At 46.8% G+C, this 18780-nt stretch overlaps 1 protein-coding gene across 4 annotated transcripts in view; it reads right to left on the bottom strand.

Annotated features, from left to right (window-relative positions):
• Positions 1-12576, bottom strand: part of VCAN (versican) — a 114149-nt gene extending 101573 nt beyond the window's left edge. The window contains exons 1-4 of one of the 4 annotated variants that reach the window (XM_035563207.2): positions 12455-12576; positions 11767-11968; positions 11579-11677; positions 4528-4603 (exon numbers count right to left, since the gene is read on the bottom strand). In XM_035563207.2, coding sequence (XP_035419100.1) covers positions 4528-4597 — 70 coding nt within the window. In that variant the 5' untranslated portion in view covers positions 4598-4603; positions 11579-11677; positions 11767-11968; positions 12455-12576. Of the gene's footprint in view, positions 1-4527; positions 4604-10005; positions 10568-10952; positions 11087-11578; positions 11678-11766; positions 12003-12454 lie in introns of those variants that run through there. The other 3 variants (XM_050716475.1, XM_050716476.1, XM_035563208.2) reach the window with 3 other exon arrangements.
• Positions 12577-18780: the final 6204 nt, after the last annotated feature.

Below are 18780 nucleotides of genomic sequence, written 5' to 3'. Positions count from 1 at the left end.
ATTTTTTGTGCACTTTATTTATTTATTTATTTTTGGTAAATGTTACAAAACTCTTAAAGTAGAATTTTAAAGGATAAAAAAAGGACAGAACTCTGCAATGTTGCATTACATTAACCATATGACAAGACCAATAGATATGGAATGGAAAAAAAGCGGAACAAACAAATGACCTACGTGAAGTGACAATGCTTATAGGAACAATTTTGCTATGTAATTAAGCTTCACTGAACAGAATGTTTTTACACAGTAAGCAAACAAAAACGGTGTTTAAAGAATAAGATTCTATTTTAAACCACATTTATGAGATAAAATTAATCTCATTTTTTATTTCATCCACAACCTACACATACATACAATGTCTGTCAAGAGCAACTGAAATGACCAATGAAGTTGTGTGTTCTGTTAATCTGACTACTACTAATAAGTCTAAGAGAAGTCTTTTCAGTAACCCTAATTTCATTAACCCTTCTTTTAATGAAGATATTCAAAAATTAAAATTTATGGACTGCTTACACAAACTTATATGAAACTTTGACAGCAGAGGTAACTGAGGACCAAGACCCAAAGAAAGTTCTCCCTGAATTCTTTGCCAGGTGATTTGGGGCCTGAGCAAGCAAAGTAAGAGAAGGAGACAGAGTAACAAAGAACCAACTACTTTCATATTCTGCAAGAAAAACAAAGGAAGCCAGGAAAACTTAAAACACAGCTGCAGAACTCAATATAACGTACATGCAGATGTGCAGACATCATACACATGCACCTATATATTTTATAGTACATATACAATATAAACACAATACACTAAACTGATGAATATTATTTATACACTTTCAAAAGGACATTATCACACACTGCAACCTAAGGCATTTGTGTTCTTATCTGGATTACAGGGCTTTCATGAAAGCATACTTACTCATGGCATGACAAATGGTAGCTTAAAAAAGGTAAGGTAAACTCCAACACTGACTATAATCACAAGGTCCAGCTTGTAAACTACAATATCATGAGACCAGCTAGTTCAAAGTGAGTAAATACCAAGCTAGGAGTAGGTGTAAACCTTGCTTATGAACTCCTGTCATTAATCCTTCACATGTAACCCAGCAAACAGCAAAGGTCCTGCAGAGGGGCACTCCCATGACCCCAGAAGCTTACACTGTGTTTCCTGCTGCCCTCCTGACAAATGTATCTTCTGAGAATTTCAAGTCTTAGAGAAGGCATTCTCAGTCTGCTCTCTAAGGAAAAATACTTCTGTTGCTACATAAAAACTAACAAGCTTGCCATGCATATATGCTAGGTATTTATGAATGTAACCATTCAAATAGATGAGAGTGGAAGAGAAAACAAAGACATGAATAATAATTACTGATGAATGCTTAAAATTTTGCATGCTTGTAAGTTGCTCTGTTCTAAATTAAGCTTCAGTTTTGTTATGGCTTAATTTGACTCCCAGATTCCAGGATTTACACTTAAAAAAAAAAAAAAAAAAGAAGAAGAAAGAGAGAAAGAGAAAGGGAAAGAGGGAAAGAGAGACAGATGGAAAGAGAGACAGAGGGAAAGAGAAATATTGAGGTGAACATACAAATAAAGCCTTCCAGGGCCACTGGCAGAGACAGGGAAGTGCTTAGGATGATGTTCCGGCAAGCAGCCGAATAATTGAAGCAACCTGAATGATGCCAAAATTGAACATCAGACTGAATGACACATGATTAGAGAATAGTGCTGTGCAGATAGGAAAATAAGGTTAGTTTCCAAATATTACAGATGCTTAGTATTTTCAACTGAGGTTTAAAGTTTTCAACATAACATATTTCCTAGTAGAAAATGCCAACTCACCAGAAGTTACTTCTTAGAAATCAATTGTTGTTTTTATCAAATTCCCCCATATGAGTTTTGAAAGACTTTAAGCTTTCAGAACAATTTTGCCTGAAAGGAAATATTGCTATTAATCATATGCAAGTGACTACCTAATTAAGCCATATGGGGTTACCAGATCCATTCTAGGAACAGAGGTATGGGAATCTGTGGTTCGTGAAAGATTTTGAGGCATAAATTTTGCATTCTAAAGCACGATGTTAAAAAAGTTGAAACTTAAGAAATTCCTGTCTAATTATCAAAACGCAAACACAGATTTCATTTTTAAAGTTTGCTTTGCTTTTAACTAAAGAAACAGCTGTATTGGAAAAGTTTGTCTGTGATCTTGTAACACCTATCCTCAAAAATGGGTGTATATATACACACAAACTGACTGTTACTTCTACAAAACAGAAAGACATGGATCGATACTAGACTCTATTGGATTGATTTATGAAAATGTTTTCATCATCTTTGTCCTCTCCACCATGGCCACACTCTAAGGAATCTCATGTTTAAGAACCTTTAAGGCAAAAGTACAACCCTCAACTTTGAAAATAAAACTCATGAAGTTTACAGTGTATTTCTAGGAACAAAAGAGTCTTTCTACACTTCTTGCAAAAGTTTCAGGTGAATAAAGACAAGTTGGAACTTGGTCTATATTCCTGAGGTGACCTTTCCAGCACTTTCACATAGAACTTTTTTGTTTACTTGAAATTCTATTCTAGAGGTCACAAAAGCCATTTTAGAGGTGATGAAAGCTGGATTAAATTAGGGGACATCTAAAGGTGACACCCTGTGTTCCACCACTATAAGGGTCAGACCCACTTCTTCCCACAGCCAGCGATGCACTCCCAATCCCCTAGTTCTGCCAGCTCTAGCAGATGTGCAAAGCATTGAGCCAGATCAAAGACTTGATCCAGCTGAAAAAAAAAAAAAAAGAAAAAAAAGTCATCCGCTTTCAGATAGTTCATTTACCTGATTCAGCTGGCCTTATATATCCATAAACAGTAGTGTCATCACAAAGCAAAACATGCCAACTAGCACCCAGGGGATAGAGAAAGGGCAGAACTACCCCATGTACTGCTAAAATATATGTAAGATTAGATTGACCCCGAGGCCCAAAATAATCATGAACAGATTTTAAATCGGTCGTAGCAGAACCATCAGGTTTAAATATCTTGGCAGATTCCTTTGCTGTGCTTTTTCTCTCCTTACATGCTCTCCATCCCAAGATCAATTATCAGTTTAAAATCCTATATTTATACCTCTTCTCCTTTGAGTGATATACTATAATTTACTCAATTTTAAAGCTGACTAACCATGGATAACACTCTTAACTTTATCATATATTAAAACAGACATTTCTGCCTTGAAGAAAGCTATAACTTATCAAATAAAAAGCTGTAAGTTTACTATGTAGACTTACATTACCAATTCATGACCTCTTGTGACCATCACTTACTTTGCCTCTCAGAATGCTTCATATGAACAAATTATTAAATGACTGGTGTGGATCCAAGAGCCATACATTAATGTACATTTACAGACATTTTACTAAGTAAAAAATGGGGAAAAAACAGCTTAACATTTAATAATCAAATGAATCTCAGCCCTTCTTGAGTAAGAAAATGGAAGCTCAGTTTTAGTGTCTTGCCCTCTGCCTGAAGCTTTGAGTTTGTTGTCCCTGAGGATGACTCTAATCACCCTGGTTTGTTGTGTTTTTAGTGAAGAATGGTGAAACAAAAGTAGCTTTAAGGAGGAAGGCTCCCAATCTGCTTGAGGAAGAGGAGGAAAAACATGTTTTCTTTTTAAGTCAACTCCGCTAAACACAACTGTCCCCATCTTCTTGCTCTTCAGCAGGCCACAAAGCCAAGCATAAACTGGGGCTACTGGTTTTCCTCATGTTCCATTTTTATGTGTCACCTTTCACCCTGAATACAGAGAGGGTGTCAGTGACCTATAAACCCAAAATTCTGCTGTGGCATGACTTAGATGGGAACAGTCATTGGGACCTGATGGTAGGTATGCAAAACCACTCTTCCTGTAGTCCCAGGAATCTCCCACTTTATTTACCACCTCTGCAGCCTGTCTACGTCTGTCCCAGCAGTCTGTTTTTGCTCCCCATCAGCAGCACTGAAGCCCTTGTGGAGGGTGTCTGCCTTACACTAAAATTAGCCTCTGGCAGCTCTCACCTTATCTACTGCGGGGAAGCTCTTCTGTGAATCACGCTCAATGTACAAGACATATCTGAGCAATAGGTCCAATATTTCACAAGCACAAGCTAAAGGATTAAGACACATTCTTGAACATTTTGGGGAAGGCAAGCTGTTTTGCTTCACGCTATGTAATGTTGTTATCACGCTATGCTACTGCCTTTATCATCACTTGAATTATAGTAATGGCACTTACAAGCCTCCAGAGATATCAGATAGGTGTGTAAAAACCTCTTCAAAAGCATGCCCACCCACCAAGTGTTTTCTGTATAAATCAGTAAGGCAATAGGGAGAAAACAGAAACAAAGTTAGTTACACAGTACAGTAAAAAGAGTGGCAGAGGCAAGAACGGAAACCAAATCTCCTGAGTCCTGGGAAATACTCTACCAATTGTACCATGCTGACTCCCATTGTCACTAAAATAAATGTTAATAAATGATATGGTGTATAACAGACTTACCTTTAGGTAGCATATATGTTATAACTAACGTGGAGCACATCCATATGATACTTTTTATATTTAACAACATCTTGACCTACAAATAAAGAAAAAAGGAGTAAGTGGTTAGTAGTACATTGTGTGACAATTCAGTACATTAACATTTATCAATGACATTAGAAGCAGTCATCTGCTCAAGAATGATGTTCAGCAGGACAGTACAATAATCCTTAATATACTGATTTTGTGGCATTTTATTCACTGTTTTAAACCTAACCCCATACAGTGGTAGCAGTACATGAGTACAACGCGATGACTTCTCCCTGGTGAGGTGTTGCCAGTTCAGAGCCAACCTCCAGGTAACTTAACGATAGTAACACAGACTGTCTTATCATTTAGCACCAGCAAACAACCTGTTTCACAAGAAAAGCTTCTGAAAAGGTTTGCTTGAATCTGCAAATACCCTGAAAAATTAAGCAGCACGCTAACAAAAGCATTACAATTCCCATAAATGTCAACAATTATAATGCTTTTATAAATAGTCTCTCCTCCACATAGTTACACATATGCACTATTGAGCCATCACAGGGAACAGCTTTCAGCAGCAGTTTGTCAAGCACTGCCCTTAGAAAAAAGTTTTTAATCACAAAATCCCAAGTTTCCTGATATTTCTGCCAAAATACACTGCTTGGGTTCTAAACTTGGGCAAGTAACCTGAACTCAAAGACATCACAGCTGAATTGCTTTACGGAACAGCGAAATAGAGATTTAGTAGATACAGACCTGTGTTATCTCTATGAACCTTGTGTTACATATAGATATTTTAGCATTTTTTACATTAGCATTTTAATTCCTTAGTCTTTACATGTAAGGTTTTAGCGTTAAAGCATTAATGAACACACCCACAAACCTCCGCAAGCTATCCTGAACATGACAGCAAGACAGAGTAACTTCTTCAGAAAGCTACTGGTGATGTGTTCAACCTCAGGAACACTTTCTACACAGATTACAGCTGCAGCCCAAACTTCACAGGAGCCTGTGTGAATTGGCATCTACCCTGTAACGGCTGGATGGTTAAGAAAAGATGCAAAACATCTCAAACCAAGCCCTTCCAGTGAGGCAGTCTCTAGCATAACAGCATCGTGTTCAAAATTCCCACCCAAAGGGGCTGAAAACCCAAGAGTTTTTCATTCCCTATATGTGGATGGCCAGGGCTGGCTGGTTGCATGGGGAAACGTGCTGCAGCATATTCCCAGGGCGTGGAGGAAAGAATACAGCTGCTTTCCATGGAGCAGGCTGCGCCTTGCCAAAGACGTCCCATCTCTGCTTCATCCACTCGACAGCACTCACAGCGTGATGTGATATCACTGATTTGGCCACGTTAACTTCACAGGATTTTTATGACTGAATCCCAAACAAGAACCAAGACCTCTTTGACTTCATTCAGTTCAAGCCCTATCCTCCATTAAACTTTTTCTGAAGACTTTAACGCCAGCCAAACAGTTTTATCTTCCCCACAATTTGCACAATCAAAGCTGTACATGAAGCAAACAAAAGTGGCTATTTAATAACTATCTACAGTTATTAGTTTGATAAAAATCTATTCTGTGCCCAGTATACCATGCCCCCATAACACATCATGGAAGGCTCTCATGAGCAAGAAGGTTGCACAAGGTAAGAGCTGCAGACATCAGAGTCCTTCTAAAGCAGTGGGCCAGTTTTCAGACACAGGTAGCCATTTGTGTGCTTAGATAAACACTTAAATGATCCTCGTTATTACACATCTCAGAAAATAAGAGGTCACTGTGAGCCTACAGATGTGCACAAACCAGAAGACGCTTCAAGCAACACTTGTGTCCTGAAGCTTCTGTGAAGCCTCGAGCACCAAAGCCACTGCAGAGCAGCTCCTCTACTAACACAAGCACTCTAAAGACAGAGTGGAGAAGACCACAGCATTCTCCACCCTCACAGATGGAGGATGCAGGACCAACCCACAGAGCAAGACCTCTGGCCTTTGTGAAGGCACAGTGGTTCCAGATCTCCCTTTGAGCTGCTCTGTCCACATGTGTTTCCCACGTGTCACACACTGGCTGTATCAGCAGCTAAACAAAAACCTAGAACAAACTGTTTACAAGTTTAGCTTTTTGTGTTTACCCCCACACTTCATCTCCCTCCTCCCCCAGAAGGCAACCTTGGATTTTCTAACCAGAAACAAGGGAATCAACAACGGAATCAAACAAATTCACAAAGAAAAAGGAACTAGCAAAGGACTTTCATTTTCCCTTGTGCTGTGGCTGTAGGGTGTAGGAAGGATCTCATCTTCCCATTCTTCTCCACCTCGCACATACACACACAGCACCATAGCCCCAGCCCTGCCTTTATAATGCAGTCACCCATGCAATTTGAGGAATTGTATGGAAAACAACATCTTCAGCTTTCAGCCACGAAAAACACATATACCCCCAAAAAATATGGAAACAGAAAAGACAACTTCAGAGAGATAACTTCCTGCTGAAGACCAGGTGGTACCAAACCATCAGAGTATTCATGGTTGTGATCTCTACTCTTGGCCTTGTACAGAGGGCTGCTAAAATTACACCTGCTACTCTGAGAGCTTGGACAGCTCAAAAAAAAAAAAATGCACTCATTTGAGCAGAGTTCAATATGAGACACCTGCCAAAAATCCCCACCCAGCACTTGGAAAATCACCTCTCAACCCTTTCTTTTTTTAAATCTCCTCCACCCTGAGGCCCTTAAGCAATGAAAAATGCTGGGGAAAGGGTTCATTTCTCACCCCTCAGATTCACAAACATGACTCCCATGCAACACACCATGCATGAGGGTTTTCACACTGGTCGTCCGCAGGCTCCCATAAACACTCCTGGGTTACTGAGTGCTGCTCCACTACAGCTGCCAGAATTAAATGTGCAATTACCCCATTGCCCTGTCTAAGCAGCAGACGAAAAAAGCAATACCCAACTCAGCCCCCAAGGGCAGTCTCACCTGGAAGAACACAGAGCTCTTCAGACCTCAGCAATCTCCTTCAGGAGCTGCAGGCAAGGCAGGGCATTGCGATCAAATGGAGCTGCTCCTGCCTCCGCTCCTTGTACCAGAGACTGCAGCTGACCGTGCTCCTGGACAAAATCCCTGCTCTAAAATCGATTGTATCTCCCATCCGGCTCTTCTATAAAGGCCTCTGCTGGCTGGCTGCTGTACTGCCCCTAAGTCCACAACAATTAGCCAAACTCTTTCCAATCATACCTTTTTCCATACACTTTTGTTTTTTTTTTTTTGCCTTGGTGTTATTACACCTTGAGGAAGAGAAAGCCATAATGCTATGGACACAGCAAGGAAATCTTGCCAACTAAAGGCTGCACGACTTGAGTAAGTGTTTAATTTCCACCTTCTATTTAAAAAAAAAAAAAAAAAAAAAAAAAAAAGATGTCTTACTTCATGTGACCACACTCGGGTTGCCTGCTGGCTACTGTCCAACCGTACTGGTCCAGTTTATTAGGAGCTACTGCATACAGACTGATCCACAGTAGTCATTTGCACTACATTTCTAAATTGGATGCTACCCTGAGCACAGTAAATTTTTTTTTAAACCAAAAGATGCCAAGTCCTTGATATACTTCACATCTTTAAAAACTAGCAGGGGAGGTTCTCTCTTTGGGGAAAGAACAGAGCTCTTATTTTTGCAGGCACTGCTACCTTCCCTGCAAGAGCAGAGAGGCATAGGAGCAATAAGTTCTGACCTTATTCCAGCCTGCGCTTAGTTTGCAGTGTAAGCTTGATCTCACACCAATGCTATTTTAATTTAACCAGATGGGAGAACATCACGTCTCTCTTTCTAATGCTGGGTTAAGAAAGACGGTGAATTGTCCCAGTGTTGGACAGACTGAGATGTACCAACCAAGAAGTCTGCCCAGCTCCTCCGAAGTTGGAAAAATGACACATTAGCTACTTTCCTAGAGGTGACGCTATCACAAAAGGCTGCAGCTTCTCAGGTCGTGCTGAGATCGATTCAGCACATTTTCCACAGCTGGACTGTGAGAGTGGGATATGTTTGCAGAAAGCAGTCTCTACCCATCTACCCTCCTTACCTGCACAGTGAAGGTAAGGCTCACACAAAGAAAGAAAGGAAAAAAAAAAAAGAAAAAAAGGAAAAAAAAAACACCTATGAGAACCTGGCACTAGAGATTTGAGGTTGCTGCTTCTACTAATGGGTAAAACAGCAAATTACACAACTTTCCAGCGAAGCACGGGCAGGCTAGAAATGACCTATCCCACATGCAGCATCTCTCTTGCTGCTTGCTGAGTGGTGGCGGACACCTTCACGGCTGCCATCCTTCCTCAGAGACACACGCTCTGTGCCTTATTCTGCGTCTGCATGCCTCTGATCCTTCAATGATATGCCCATTAATTGCCAACACATATCAGCTTTAGTGTAAGTGCCGTTTAATTGACTTTACCGGTGACACTATGCCTTGGCCACGTGATTAATTAGCAGGCCGCGCTGCCACATGGCCGACTTGGCCTCAGTCTGCTTCACCAGTGGCATCTGCCCAGCCCATCACCACTTGCAGAGGACTCCGTGAGGCCTTCATGGAGGACCTGGGAGCACCTCCAGCATCCCCTCCTTGCCACCCCAGGCACGGAGGGGAGCTCCCTGGCCTGCTGCCGGCCGTCCCAGCCGCCAGTGGGACACAGATGGGAGGCTGACCAGAGCACAGTGTGTTCTGGCAGCCACCCCTGGATGTCCCCCCGAGGCCTTCATTTAACCCAGAAGTGGCCCTGTCCCTTCAGGCAGGCTTGTGGAGATGCTCCAGGAACCCGTCCTAAGGGTGTGGGGGCTCCCAGCACCCCACAGCCTTCCCCGTGCCCCCTGGCTCGGGGGGACAAGCCGGGCCGAGGCCACCAGCCCCTGACTCCAGCCCTCCTCCCCGGCGGCTTCGGGCCTGTTCTGTGGGAGCCGCCCCTACCACGGCACCGAGACGGGAACCCCCGCCTCGAGCAGCTCCTCCCTGCCACCATTTTATGGCCGGGGTCCCCCGTCCCCCGCCAGGGGGCGCCCGGGGCCGCCGCCGCGCCCCGACCAGTCCCGTTCCTCGACAGCGCCCGCGGGGGCTCCGCGGCGGCTCCCCCCGGCCGGACCCACCGCCCCCAGGCCCCATTCCGCCCTCCATCCCCTCCTCTGGGTGGGGAGAGGGGATGGGGGCAGGTTTTGGGGTGCAGACGGTGACACCCCCCCGCCCCCCCCCCCTCCGTGAGGCCCCCGGGTCCGCCCTGCCGCCAGAGCGCTGCGCGGCTCGCAGCCCGCCAAGTCTTACTCATCCCCTTTTGGGAGGAAACTTCCTTCTTTCTCCCCCTCCGCCACCTCCCTTAAAAAAAAAAAAAAAAAAAAAAGGAAAAAAAAAGGAAAAAAAGGAAAAAAAAAGGAAAAAAAAAAGGAAAAAAAAGGAAAAAAAAAAGGAAAAAAAAGGAAAAAGGGAAAACCACCCAACATTCACGCTCTGGTTGTCCTGGGATGGGTTTCTGCAACACGTTTCGACACTCATTGCTTAAAGGAAAAAAAAAAAAGAAAGGAAAAGGAAAAAGGAAAAGGAAAAAGGAAAAAGAAAAAAAGGAAAAAGAAAAAAAGGAAAAAGAAAAAAAGGAAAAAGAAAAAAAGGAAAAAGAAAAAAAGGAAAAAGAAAAAAAGGAAAAAGAAAAATAAGGGGAGGGAAGGGAGGAAAAGGGAAGGGAAAAATAAAAAGAAAAAGAAAAAAAAAGAAAGAGGAAAAAAGGAAAAGGGGGAAAAAGAAAAAAGAAAAAAAGAAAATAAAAGAAAAAAGAAAAAAAGAAAAAAGAAAATGAAGAAAGAAGGAAAAAAATGTAAAAAAAGGAAGGAAAAACTGAAGGAAAAAAGGGGGGAAGGGGGGAAAGAAAAAAAGAGGAAAAAAAGAAGGAAAAAATGGGGAAAGAGGGGGAGAGGGAAAAAGGAAGGAAAAGGGGAAAAAGGAGGAGAGGAAAAAAGAGGGAAAAAGGAGGGAAAAAAATCCTTCGGGGCTTAATCCCGGTGCCCGGCGGGAGAGGGGGCGGCCGGGAGGACGTGACAAGTGGGACAATGAGGGCTGGCCCTCGGCGGCTCCCCGCCGCCCCTTTGTGTGGGGAAGGCACCTCTGGGCTGCGTGGAAGGGTCTGCCCGCGGGGCCCCCTTCCTGTTGGAGGTACCCGAGCCCCTGGCAGAGCCGCCCCCCGGCACACACACACTCACACACACGCACACACACGCACACACACCCGCTTTTTCCCGCCGTCGAAACTCCCTTAATTCTTTCCACGATGCTCGCTCACTTTCTTTGTAAAACAAAGGAAAACCCAAGGAGAGTGGCGGGGGAAGGCAGTGCCCCGTGCCCCCGAGAAGCTGGCCGTGGGGGTTAGGGGGGGCGTTTTGCTCTGCTGACCTTCTGATCCTCCTCCTCCTCACCCACCCACCCCCCTTCCAGCGGTGGAAAAGTGGCTCGGACGATGCTTGCTCGCCGTCCTCCTCCGGGAGATGCTGCCTGAGCACCTCCGTCCCGCTCTGCCCCGACAGCAGCTTTCCAGGAACATCGGGGAAAGGAAGGAAGGAAAAAAAAAAAAAAAAAAAAAGGAAAGGAAAAAGGAAGAAGAAAGAAAAGAAAGAGAAAAGAATTAAAAAAAAAAAAAAAAGGAAAAAGAAGGGGAGGGTGGGGGGAGCACACAAGGGCGTAGGAGGCTGAGCACACGCTTTTCCCAGCACAAGAAGAGACCTGGTGGCAGGAAGGGTTCCCTCCTAGCACTGCCGTGGCTCCTGCTACACGAGCGCTTTGTGTATTTAGGGTCCGTACAAAACAGCTTCCTCCCTTCTCCCTCCGGACCCCGCCGCAAACCAAGGTGCAGTTCTACCTTCCCGGTCATTCAAACCAACCAGCACCACAAACTTCTGCCAGGGCTCCCACCCCAAAATCTTTTTTTCTTAGTTTTCTTTGTTCTCTCCTGTGCACGGAGGGTTTTCTTGCGGGTCCCCGAGCATCCCTTCTCCTCTCCCCCGGCGCGTCGCTGAACTTACCCCAGGTTGTTTAAATTCGCCAATCACTGCTATTCTCTCCCGCTCAAGGTTTGCGGTTCAACTCTTTGTCCCTCCAGGTACCGCCGGCCAAACGATCGTCTTAAATTTAACAAAGCTAGGTGTTTGCCGGCACCCGCGTGAAAAGGAAGGGGGGAGAGAAAAAGCGCGTTGAAAAGAGTTATAGTTACCTTAAAAGGTAGCGTATTGCAGAGATTGCAAAAAAAAAAATCACGGCGTGGCGGCTCGGCTAGTCCAGAGATCCCAGTGGCCGCATGAACGAGCAAAAAAAATCCTCTTGGTGGTGGTGCTGGAAGGAGGTGGCCGGCTCCGGGGTGCCCCCTGCTCCCCGAGCACCTGCCTCCGAGCTGCGCCGAGTTGCACGGAGCTCGCCTGCAAGTTCAAATGCGAGGCTCAGCCACCCATCATTATTATATCATTGTACCGCCAGCGCTGCAGAGGAGGGGCGCTGGCTCGGCGAGAGGAGGGTTCTCAGGCTCCGCCAGAGCCTCCCTCGCAATCGCAGCACTCCCGCAGCTTCTGGGAGCGGGAGAGACCCCAAAGCCCTCCCGCACGGGGCTCCGCGACCCCCCCTACAAACCCGCACCGCCCTCCGCGGGGAACCCCCTGGGCAGCCCTTGGGGGTCCCAGGCCCCCGGAGCCCCCCGCCCCGGGACTCCCGGACGGGTCCCTGCGCTCGGCGGCTTCGGCCCCGCGGAGAGGGGCAGGCGGGTGCAGGACACGCATTGTTCCCCAATTAAACAATTAACCGGGAAGAGAATGGGGAGACCTCCTCCGCTCTGGCTCCCGAAGCCGGTTGCAATGGGGAAAGTGGCTGGGACCGAGATCCCTTTTTTCCCCCCTCTTTGCCTCCCCGACCTCAGCGGAGGCTGCAATGAAAGAATATGTTGGTGATTGTTCCAAACTTCCCCCGCCGCTGCCAATTCACAGGCAGCCTCGCATCGGCAGCCTCCCGAGCCAAGCTTCTCCACCCTAGTTTTACGCATCTCCAGCCACTTTTCTTTTTTCTTTCTTATTCCACCTCCCCCCCCCCCCTTTTTTTTTTTTTCTCCTTAAGATTAGACACTGCATTTGCTGTCCAAACCTCCTGGAGATGAAGTCATAAGCAGAGCTCCAAACCACCCTGTAACAGGGGACTTTTACCAATTAATAAAGGGTCTGGGGTGTTTCTCGGGCAGCTCCTTTCCCACAGTGTACCTATCCTGGTTTGAGGCAGACACGCAAGGCTCCTCTCAGCAGGCACAAAACCCTGGCACAAGCAGTGCCTCTGGCACACTGGCTCCCGGAGCAGCGCGTGCCACAGCCCCTCATCCAGGAAGGTGTAAATCCGGAGCCAGAAAAGAAATGCCTGGAGAAATAGGTGTGTCTGACCACACCACTCTGGGCACATTTCTGGCAGACCCGAGATACCATTGCGAGGAAGGCAGAGGAGGGGTTTTCCTCCGGTGCCTCTCGCTCTCATTGTTCCGGCGCCTCCGTCCCTAGAGCCTTGCTGACAGTGGGTTTGAAACGAGCCCAGAGCCCTCGCTTCCAAACACGGCCCTCGGTGCCAAGCCGGAGGAGCAAGAGGTGGAGCAGATAACAGCCAAACAGGGGGAGACAGAGACCTGGTGGCTTACACTGGCCCAGGTCAGCGTGAGCCTCGCCTCATCTCCAGACAGAGCTAGACCATAGGGTGAAATCCTCACCTTGCTGTTGCAGAGAATGCCACAAGCAGGGTGAACCCACAGCTGCTCACTTCCAGAAAGGGCTCCAAGGAGCGTCCGATCCCCTTCTCTACATCCCCACCTCTGCCACCCCACCAGACCCTAGGGTCCCCAGCTGGTGGGGTCAGTCCCAGTGCATCCCCTGTGCCCCACTCATGCCCCGTCCCAGCAGAGCGGGTCTGTGTGGCAATGGGTTGTGGGGCTCCTGAACCCTAAACCTTGTGCAGTGATGCGGCCAGTAGAAACGCGACTCGGTGCTTTCAACCGGGTGCTATGACAAGTTGCAGGCATATTTTTGAGGCTTTCTTGATGGAAATTCAGACAAAGGCATTCGGTTCTGTTCAAATAGCAGGCAGGGGGCTATCAGAGCTAACCCTGCTCCTTACTCTGCCCTGGCCTCCCCTTCCCACCCTCGCTGCCAAAGCTGTGTAAACTTCCTCTGCACGATGTTGGGATGAAAGAAGAAAACTGACATTGAATTTCTCCAGTGTTGTCTCAGACGAGCCCCTTCAACTCTCCCTGCCACAAGGGGGTTGTGTGAGTCCCACAAATAAGGCTCTGTCCCCTCTTCCCAAGCAACCCCAGTCCCCTCTTGGGCCTCAGGTGAAACCCCTTGAGGAGACGTACATAACCTAGGAATCTCTCCGGATCACCCCTGGACCAACCCAACCCCTCACATCCACCAGCCCCCATGGCTCCTTCCTTTTCCTGCAGCTCCTGGTTGAGGTGGTGACACCCGTGCCACCAACCCAGGCCACAGGAAGGGAGAGCTGAAGGTACCCAAGGGTGTCAGGTGCCTCCCCTTCTCCAGGCCACCCTCCAGAAGCACTGTCCAGGGGAACAAACGGAGACATTGTACATGACCAAGGTCAAACCAAAGGCAGCCTCCAACATCCTCCGCACTACCCCAGCGCTGAGCTGCCCCCGCTCTGCTCACGTGCATCTCATTTTTTACGGCGAGAGATTATTTTTTAATAACAAGAGATTATTTTTTACACAGAGAGACCTGCTCCACCGTTCTTCTCCCACCCTCCCCAAACGCCGGAGCCCTGTTTGTAGCAGGACGAGCAAGCCAGCCGCTCATTCAGGGAGCCGGGAAGAAAACGGAGGCTGCAGAAACCACCCCCTTCCCACTGCTCCTCCTCCTCCTCCTCCTCCTCTTCCTCCCCGCCCTCCGCGGGCCCCGCTCGCCCCCTCCCCAGCCGGGCCGCGGAGCTCCCGGCGCCCCCGCGGAGCCTCGAGGCCCCGGGGCGGAGGCTCCGCGCAGGCCGGTGGTGGTTGGGGAAGGGAGGATTGTGGTCTCCCCGCGGACATGAGAGGCTGCGCCTCTCCCACCCCTCAAAAAAAACTCTTCCCGAACCGGGCTGGCTTGTCACCGTGGTGGGGAGGGACAGTGCCGGCGGAGGGAGAGGCCCTGGAGGCCGTGGGACAAAGGGAGGTCATGAAGGTGTCCTGGCAGAGAGAGGGGCTGGGGAGGGGGCACAGGGAGACATCCCAGGGGGCGACAGCCTGGGATGGAGGGGATGGCCTCGAGGAAGGAGGCTGAGGAGCAGGGGAGGCCCTCAGGGACCCCAAGAGAGAGGCTGGGGGAGGCCAGGAGCTGGAAGACCAGACCTGGGCCACCCCTTGGTGTTCTCATCCTACCTTGTTGCGTGAGCCCCTTTTTTCCTCGAGAGCTGGCATCTCTGCACCGGACCCAAACCCACCCAGAAATGCACCCAGAAACCAGAAATCCTTCTCTCCCCTCTCAGCAAGACCACGCAGACTTCCTCCATGAGTTATGTCAGAGGCCTGAAACATTGTCTGATTTACTGTGAATGTCAGATATTTTTTCTCTGTAAATATTTTAGGCAAAGTAGAAACAGTAAACCTTTGCTCAGGCTGCCAAATGTCTCCCGTGACAAATCATTGTTTTCAGATGTTCAGATTTGTGTGAGAAAACCCAACAAAGGGAAAATGTTTAGGCTTTGTCTCAATCCTAAAGCATGTATCGTTAGAGAGAGAAAAAAAAATCTTTTTAGCTACATCGCAGTCCAGAAATGACGAAAAATATTATTTTCATTACACACTTTTTAAGCACAGGTTTTATGTTACTGACTCAACAATGATTATCATTTCAAATGTGAACCACAGACCCTAAATGGTTCTTTATGAGAAACCATTGTTTTGAAATATCTGAAATTAATTAGACTGTGGCTATGGCCAACATGCAAATATCAAACTGAGCATCTGTGTAGAAAAAAGCTTCCCATCACTTGAAAGTATATTGTGAATCTGAAATACAGTCTATCAAGGAAAAACTCTCTCATCTGGCATAGATTCTCTCGAGCCATCTCCCTTGACAGACACCTTTTCTTTAGCCTTTTCATGTGCTTTTTCCCCATTTTCCCCCCTCCCCAGCAGCTGTGTGTGAAAAGCCCTATGTAAAAGTCAAGGAAATAATTCATGTAGTTTGGATGCCAGCAGCAGTAAGGTCAGTTCAGGCAAATCAAAGATCTTTGCAGAGCTACTCCATTTGGCCTACCAGCCCTGAAGGTCCAACTTCCCGTGCCCTTCTGCTTGCAAACAAGCCGTGCTGGGCCAGCTGCGCTGGCAATGAGCCCATGGCTCCAATTTTCCTCTTAAACGTACTGAAACATAGGTTGCTTCCTGGCTCTACTGCGATTCCATTATCTAAAACCACCGTGTTTTCAGAAACCACAAAGTCTTTTGAAACAATGGACTTTTGCAAGTTCTCAGATACTGTATGTAAGAAAGCTTTTTCCAGCCATTCTCTTTCCCGTTTCATGTCAAGCTCATTTCCAGAGCCAAGCTAAAACTCTTCAAAGGAGTCAACCTTAGCAGCAGTGGTAGCTGTAGTAAGAGTACAACCACTTTCCAAAATGAAACACTTGACGTCTTATGTCAATGTTTCTTTTGTGGCAAAACCCTTCTCCACCTATTTATACTCCGTAGCTCTGTAGCAAAGGAGGGAACAGTAAGTTATGAAAAGCTACAAACGGAGTGTTTCGTTTGGTATCAGAACAAACCACAATTGATGGTTAGGTATTATTTCTGCATTACATGTAATGATGCAGACATCACATCATCTACACAAAGATAGTCAGTTTCCAGAGCAGCTGTCCTTTATCTGAAGGAGGTCTGGGACACGGAGGACCTCAGCATCACTTGCCTGAGCAGAGACCCCCCTGCACAATGATATGTTCTTCTCCCACGTTTTGACTCTGCCTTCTGTCCTGCCCTAGTGTTTCTGCCCCAACGCTACAGGCAAGGGGCCAGGCTGGGTTATTTTACTCATGCAGGATGGCTCTGCTTCCATGGCTAGCCTCGCTGAAATCCGTGTTGGACAGCTGGTGGTGTTCGGTGCTCCTCCATATACCCACAGGGCTCAGGCTTTGTCTTCAAGTTAGGCTCAAGGAGCAGTCTGCTTTATGCAGCCAGACCGGACTCTCCAAAGAAGACTTGCTCTCTGATTTTGGGGAGGAGCTGTCAGAGTGAAGAGGTCACCGCCGAGGTCCTTCTCAACAGTGATGCCTATGAGGAGCAGACACGAGGCAATGAGGGAAGACACCGAGCAACTTATCAGTGTGGGGCAACTTGAGCCATAGTTAAGTGTTGTGCTAATCCCTGCTGTCCTGGGCTTCCTCTGATAAACTCCATCCTGGACACGCATTATTTTTGTTTTGATAACTCAGTGGCTGCATCACAAGCTTGAGTGCAGAAGTAATCCTGAAGAATCAAATGTGGTTTTGTTCGCTTACGGTCACCAAATGAAATGAGCCTTTCATAACATTTTTTTTTTTTTTTAATTATGATATGAAGGTACTATCTCTGTGCAAAGAACAAACTTGCTGGGTCTGGTCCTTTACCGATAGGGTAAGCTCTTGAAATGGATTAAGAGAGATTTTCTTAACTAATCTCTTTTTCCTGGGCCTTCTCATCCCTTGCTAACACAATAGCAAACATTCACAATGAGATCAATCCTAAACCCACCGAATCACTAGAAGGATCCTGCTGACTCCACAGGTGTCAATCAGTAGTTTCTTCTCCTTTGCCACACTTGAAGGAGACCAAAGAAATAAAATGGAAAAGGAAGATCCAAAAACTGGAGAAAAAGAAGACTGCAGGCTTTCTCTTTGTCCTCCATTGCGCATGAAAGTCTCTACTTCTCTTCTCCAGGGTCTCCTTTTGGTAGATCAAAATAAAAATGCACACATTTTGGAGGGTGTTAGGAGGCAAGGAAAGAGATCCACATCTACAGGGAAAGCCGACCTACCTCAGGAAGAAGAGCGTAAGCAGGTTGGAAGGACTCTCATGATTTTGAAGTAATCTTCATGTTTCAGAGGGAGATGGGCTCAGTACATTGGGAATTTTGGAACTGCCAATAAATGAGAATCCCTTTGTGGAGCACATCCTGAGCACACCACGACCTGCAGCTTACTCCCGCCCTGAGAGCCAGGCACAAGGCAATGCTGCTAAAACGCCTCTGCAGCCCCAACTTGGGGCTCCCTGTCTGCCACCCAGGGAGCCTCAGGCTCTGATTTCCCACCACAGCCTTCCCAGGTCTCTGTTACGGGCAAGTGTTGGCACCAAGCACTTCACAGCCACCTCCCAAAGACATGTGCTGTTATCATTTGGCTGTGAAGGAAGGATGAAACGAGGCTTTTCTGGTGTCTGGATACTCAGCAGGTTTGTTGTGCTGAGTGGGGTCTCCCAGGATGAGAAAGGATGGCAACAACTTTGGTGATCACCACATTGGCTACAAGAGCTAAAAAATGTCATTTTTTGTATAAAATCAGACATAAACTTTACAAGACTTTCCCATCCTAATGCCAGTGAACCTACCACATCTGTTATGTTGGCAGAGGAGCACGGCAGAGGTGTTCTCTCGTCTGTTTTGAACTGGACACCCCACTGAGCACACACCTGAAGGCTACCACAATAGCCCTGTCCACTGATATTTCCATGCCCACAGCACTGAGATAGCTCATCTTCCTTCTCTTTGCTTTTCATCCGCCTGTACAGAGGCACGAGGGGTAAGGGAAGCTGGGGCTGTGACGGTCCCGGCATTGTAGGGGAGGGATGATAGGACTGGGGAGCCTGCTTTCTGCAGACTGCCTTCTGGCCAGTTCCCATTAGCTATTCCACAGCCCTAAATTGCATGGGGCCTATCAGGAAAGCAAAGCAATACAGAGTGTATAAGTTAGAGGAAATCCCAAAGCGTGGAAGCAATAACTCATGGTGAAGCAAATGCTGGCTGGTCCTTTGGACAATGCTACTGCGAGCCAGCGATGACCAAGCTGTTACAACACAGCACTTTGGAGAAAAGCAGCCTCCCCCTCTGGCACTAAACAAGGATTTCGCACTACAGGCTGAGGTTGGCCCAGGAGGAAAGAGGATGCCCCCAAAACATTCCAGGGGAGCAGCTGGAGGCAGCTCGGAGCGGGGATCTTGATGCTTTTACGCATAAAGGCGTGA

Source organism: Cygnus atratus, chromosome Z, assembly GCF_013377495.2.
Source record: "Cygnus atratus isolate AKBS03 ecotype Queensland, Australia chromosome Z, CAtr_DNAZoo_HiC_assembly, whole genome shotgun sequence".
In the NCBI taxonomy this organism is placed as follows: domain Eukaryota; kingdom Metazoa; phylum Chordata; class Aves; order Anseriformes; family Anatidae; genus Cygnus; species Cygnus atratus.
Note: the sequence above shows the minus strand (reverse complement) of the source record. Positions and strands in the feature narration are given on the sequence as shown.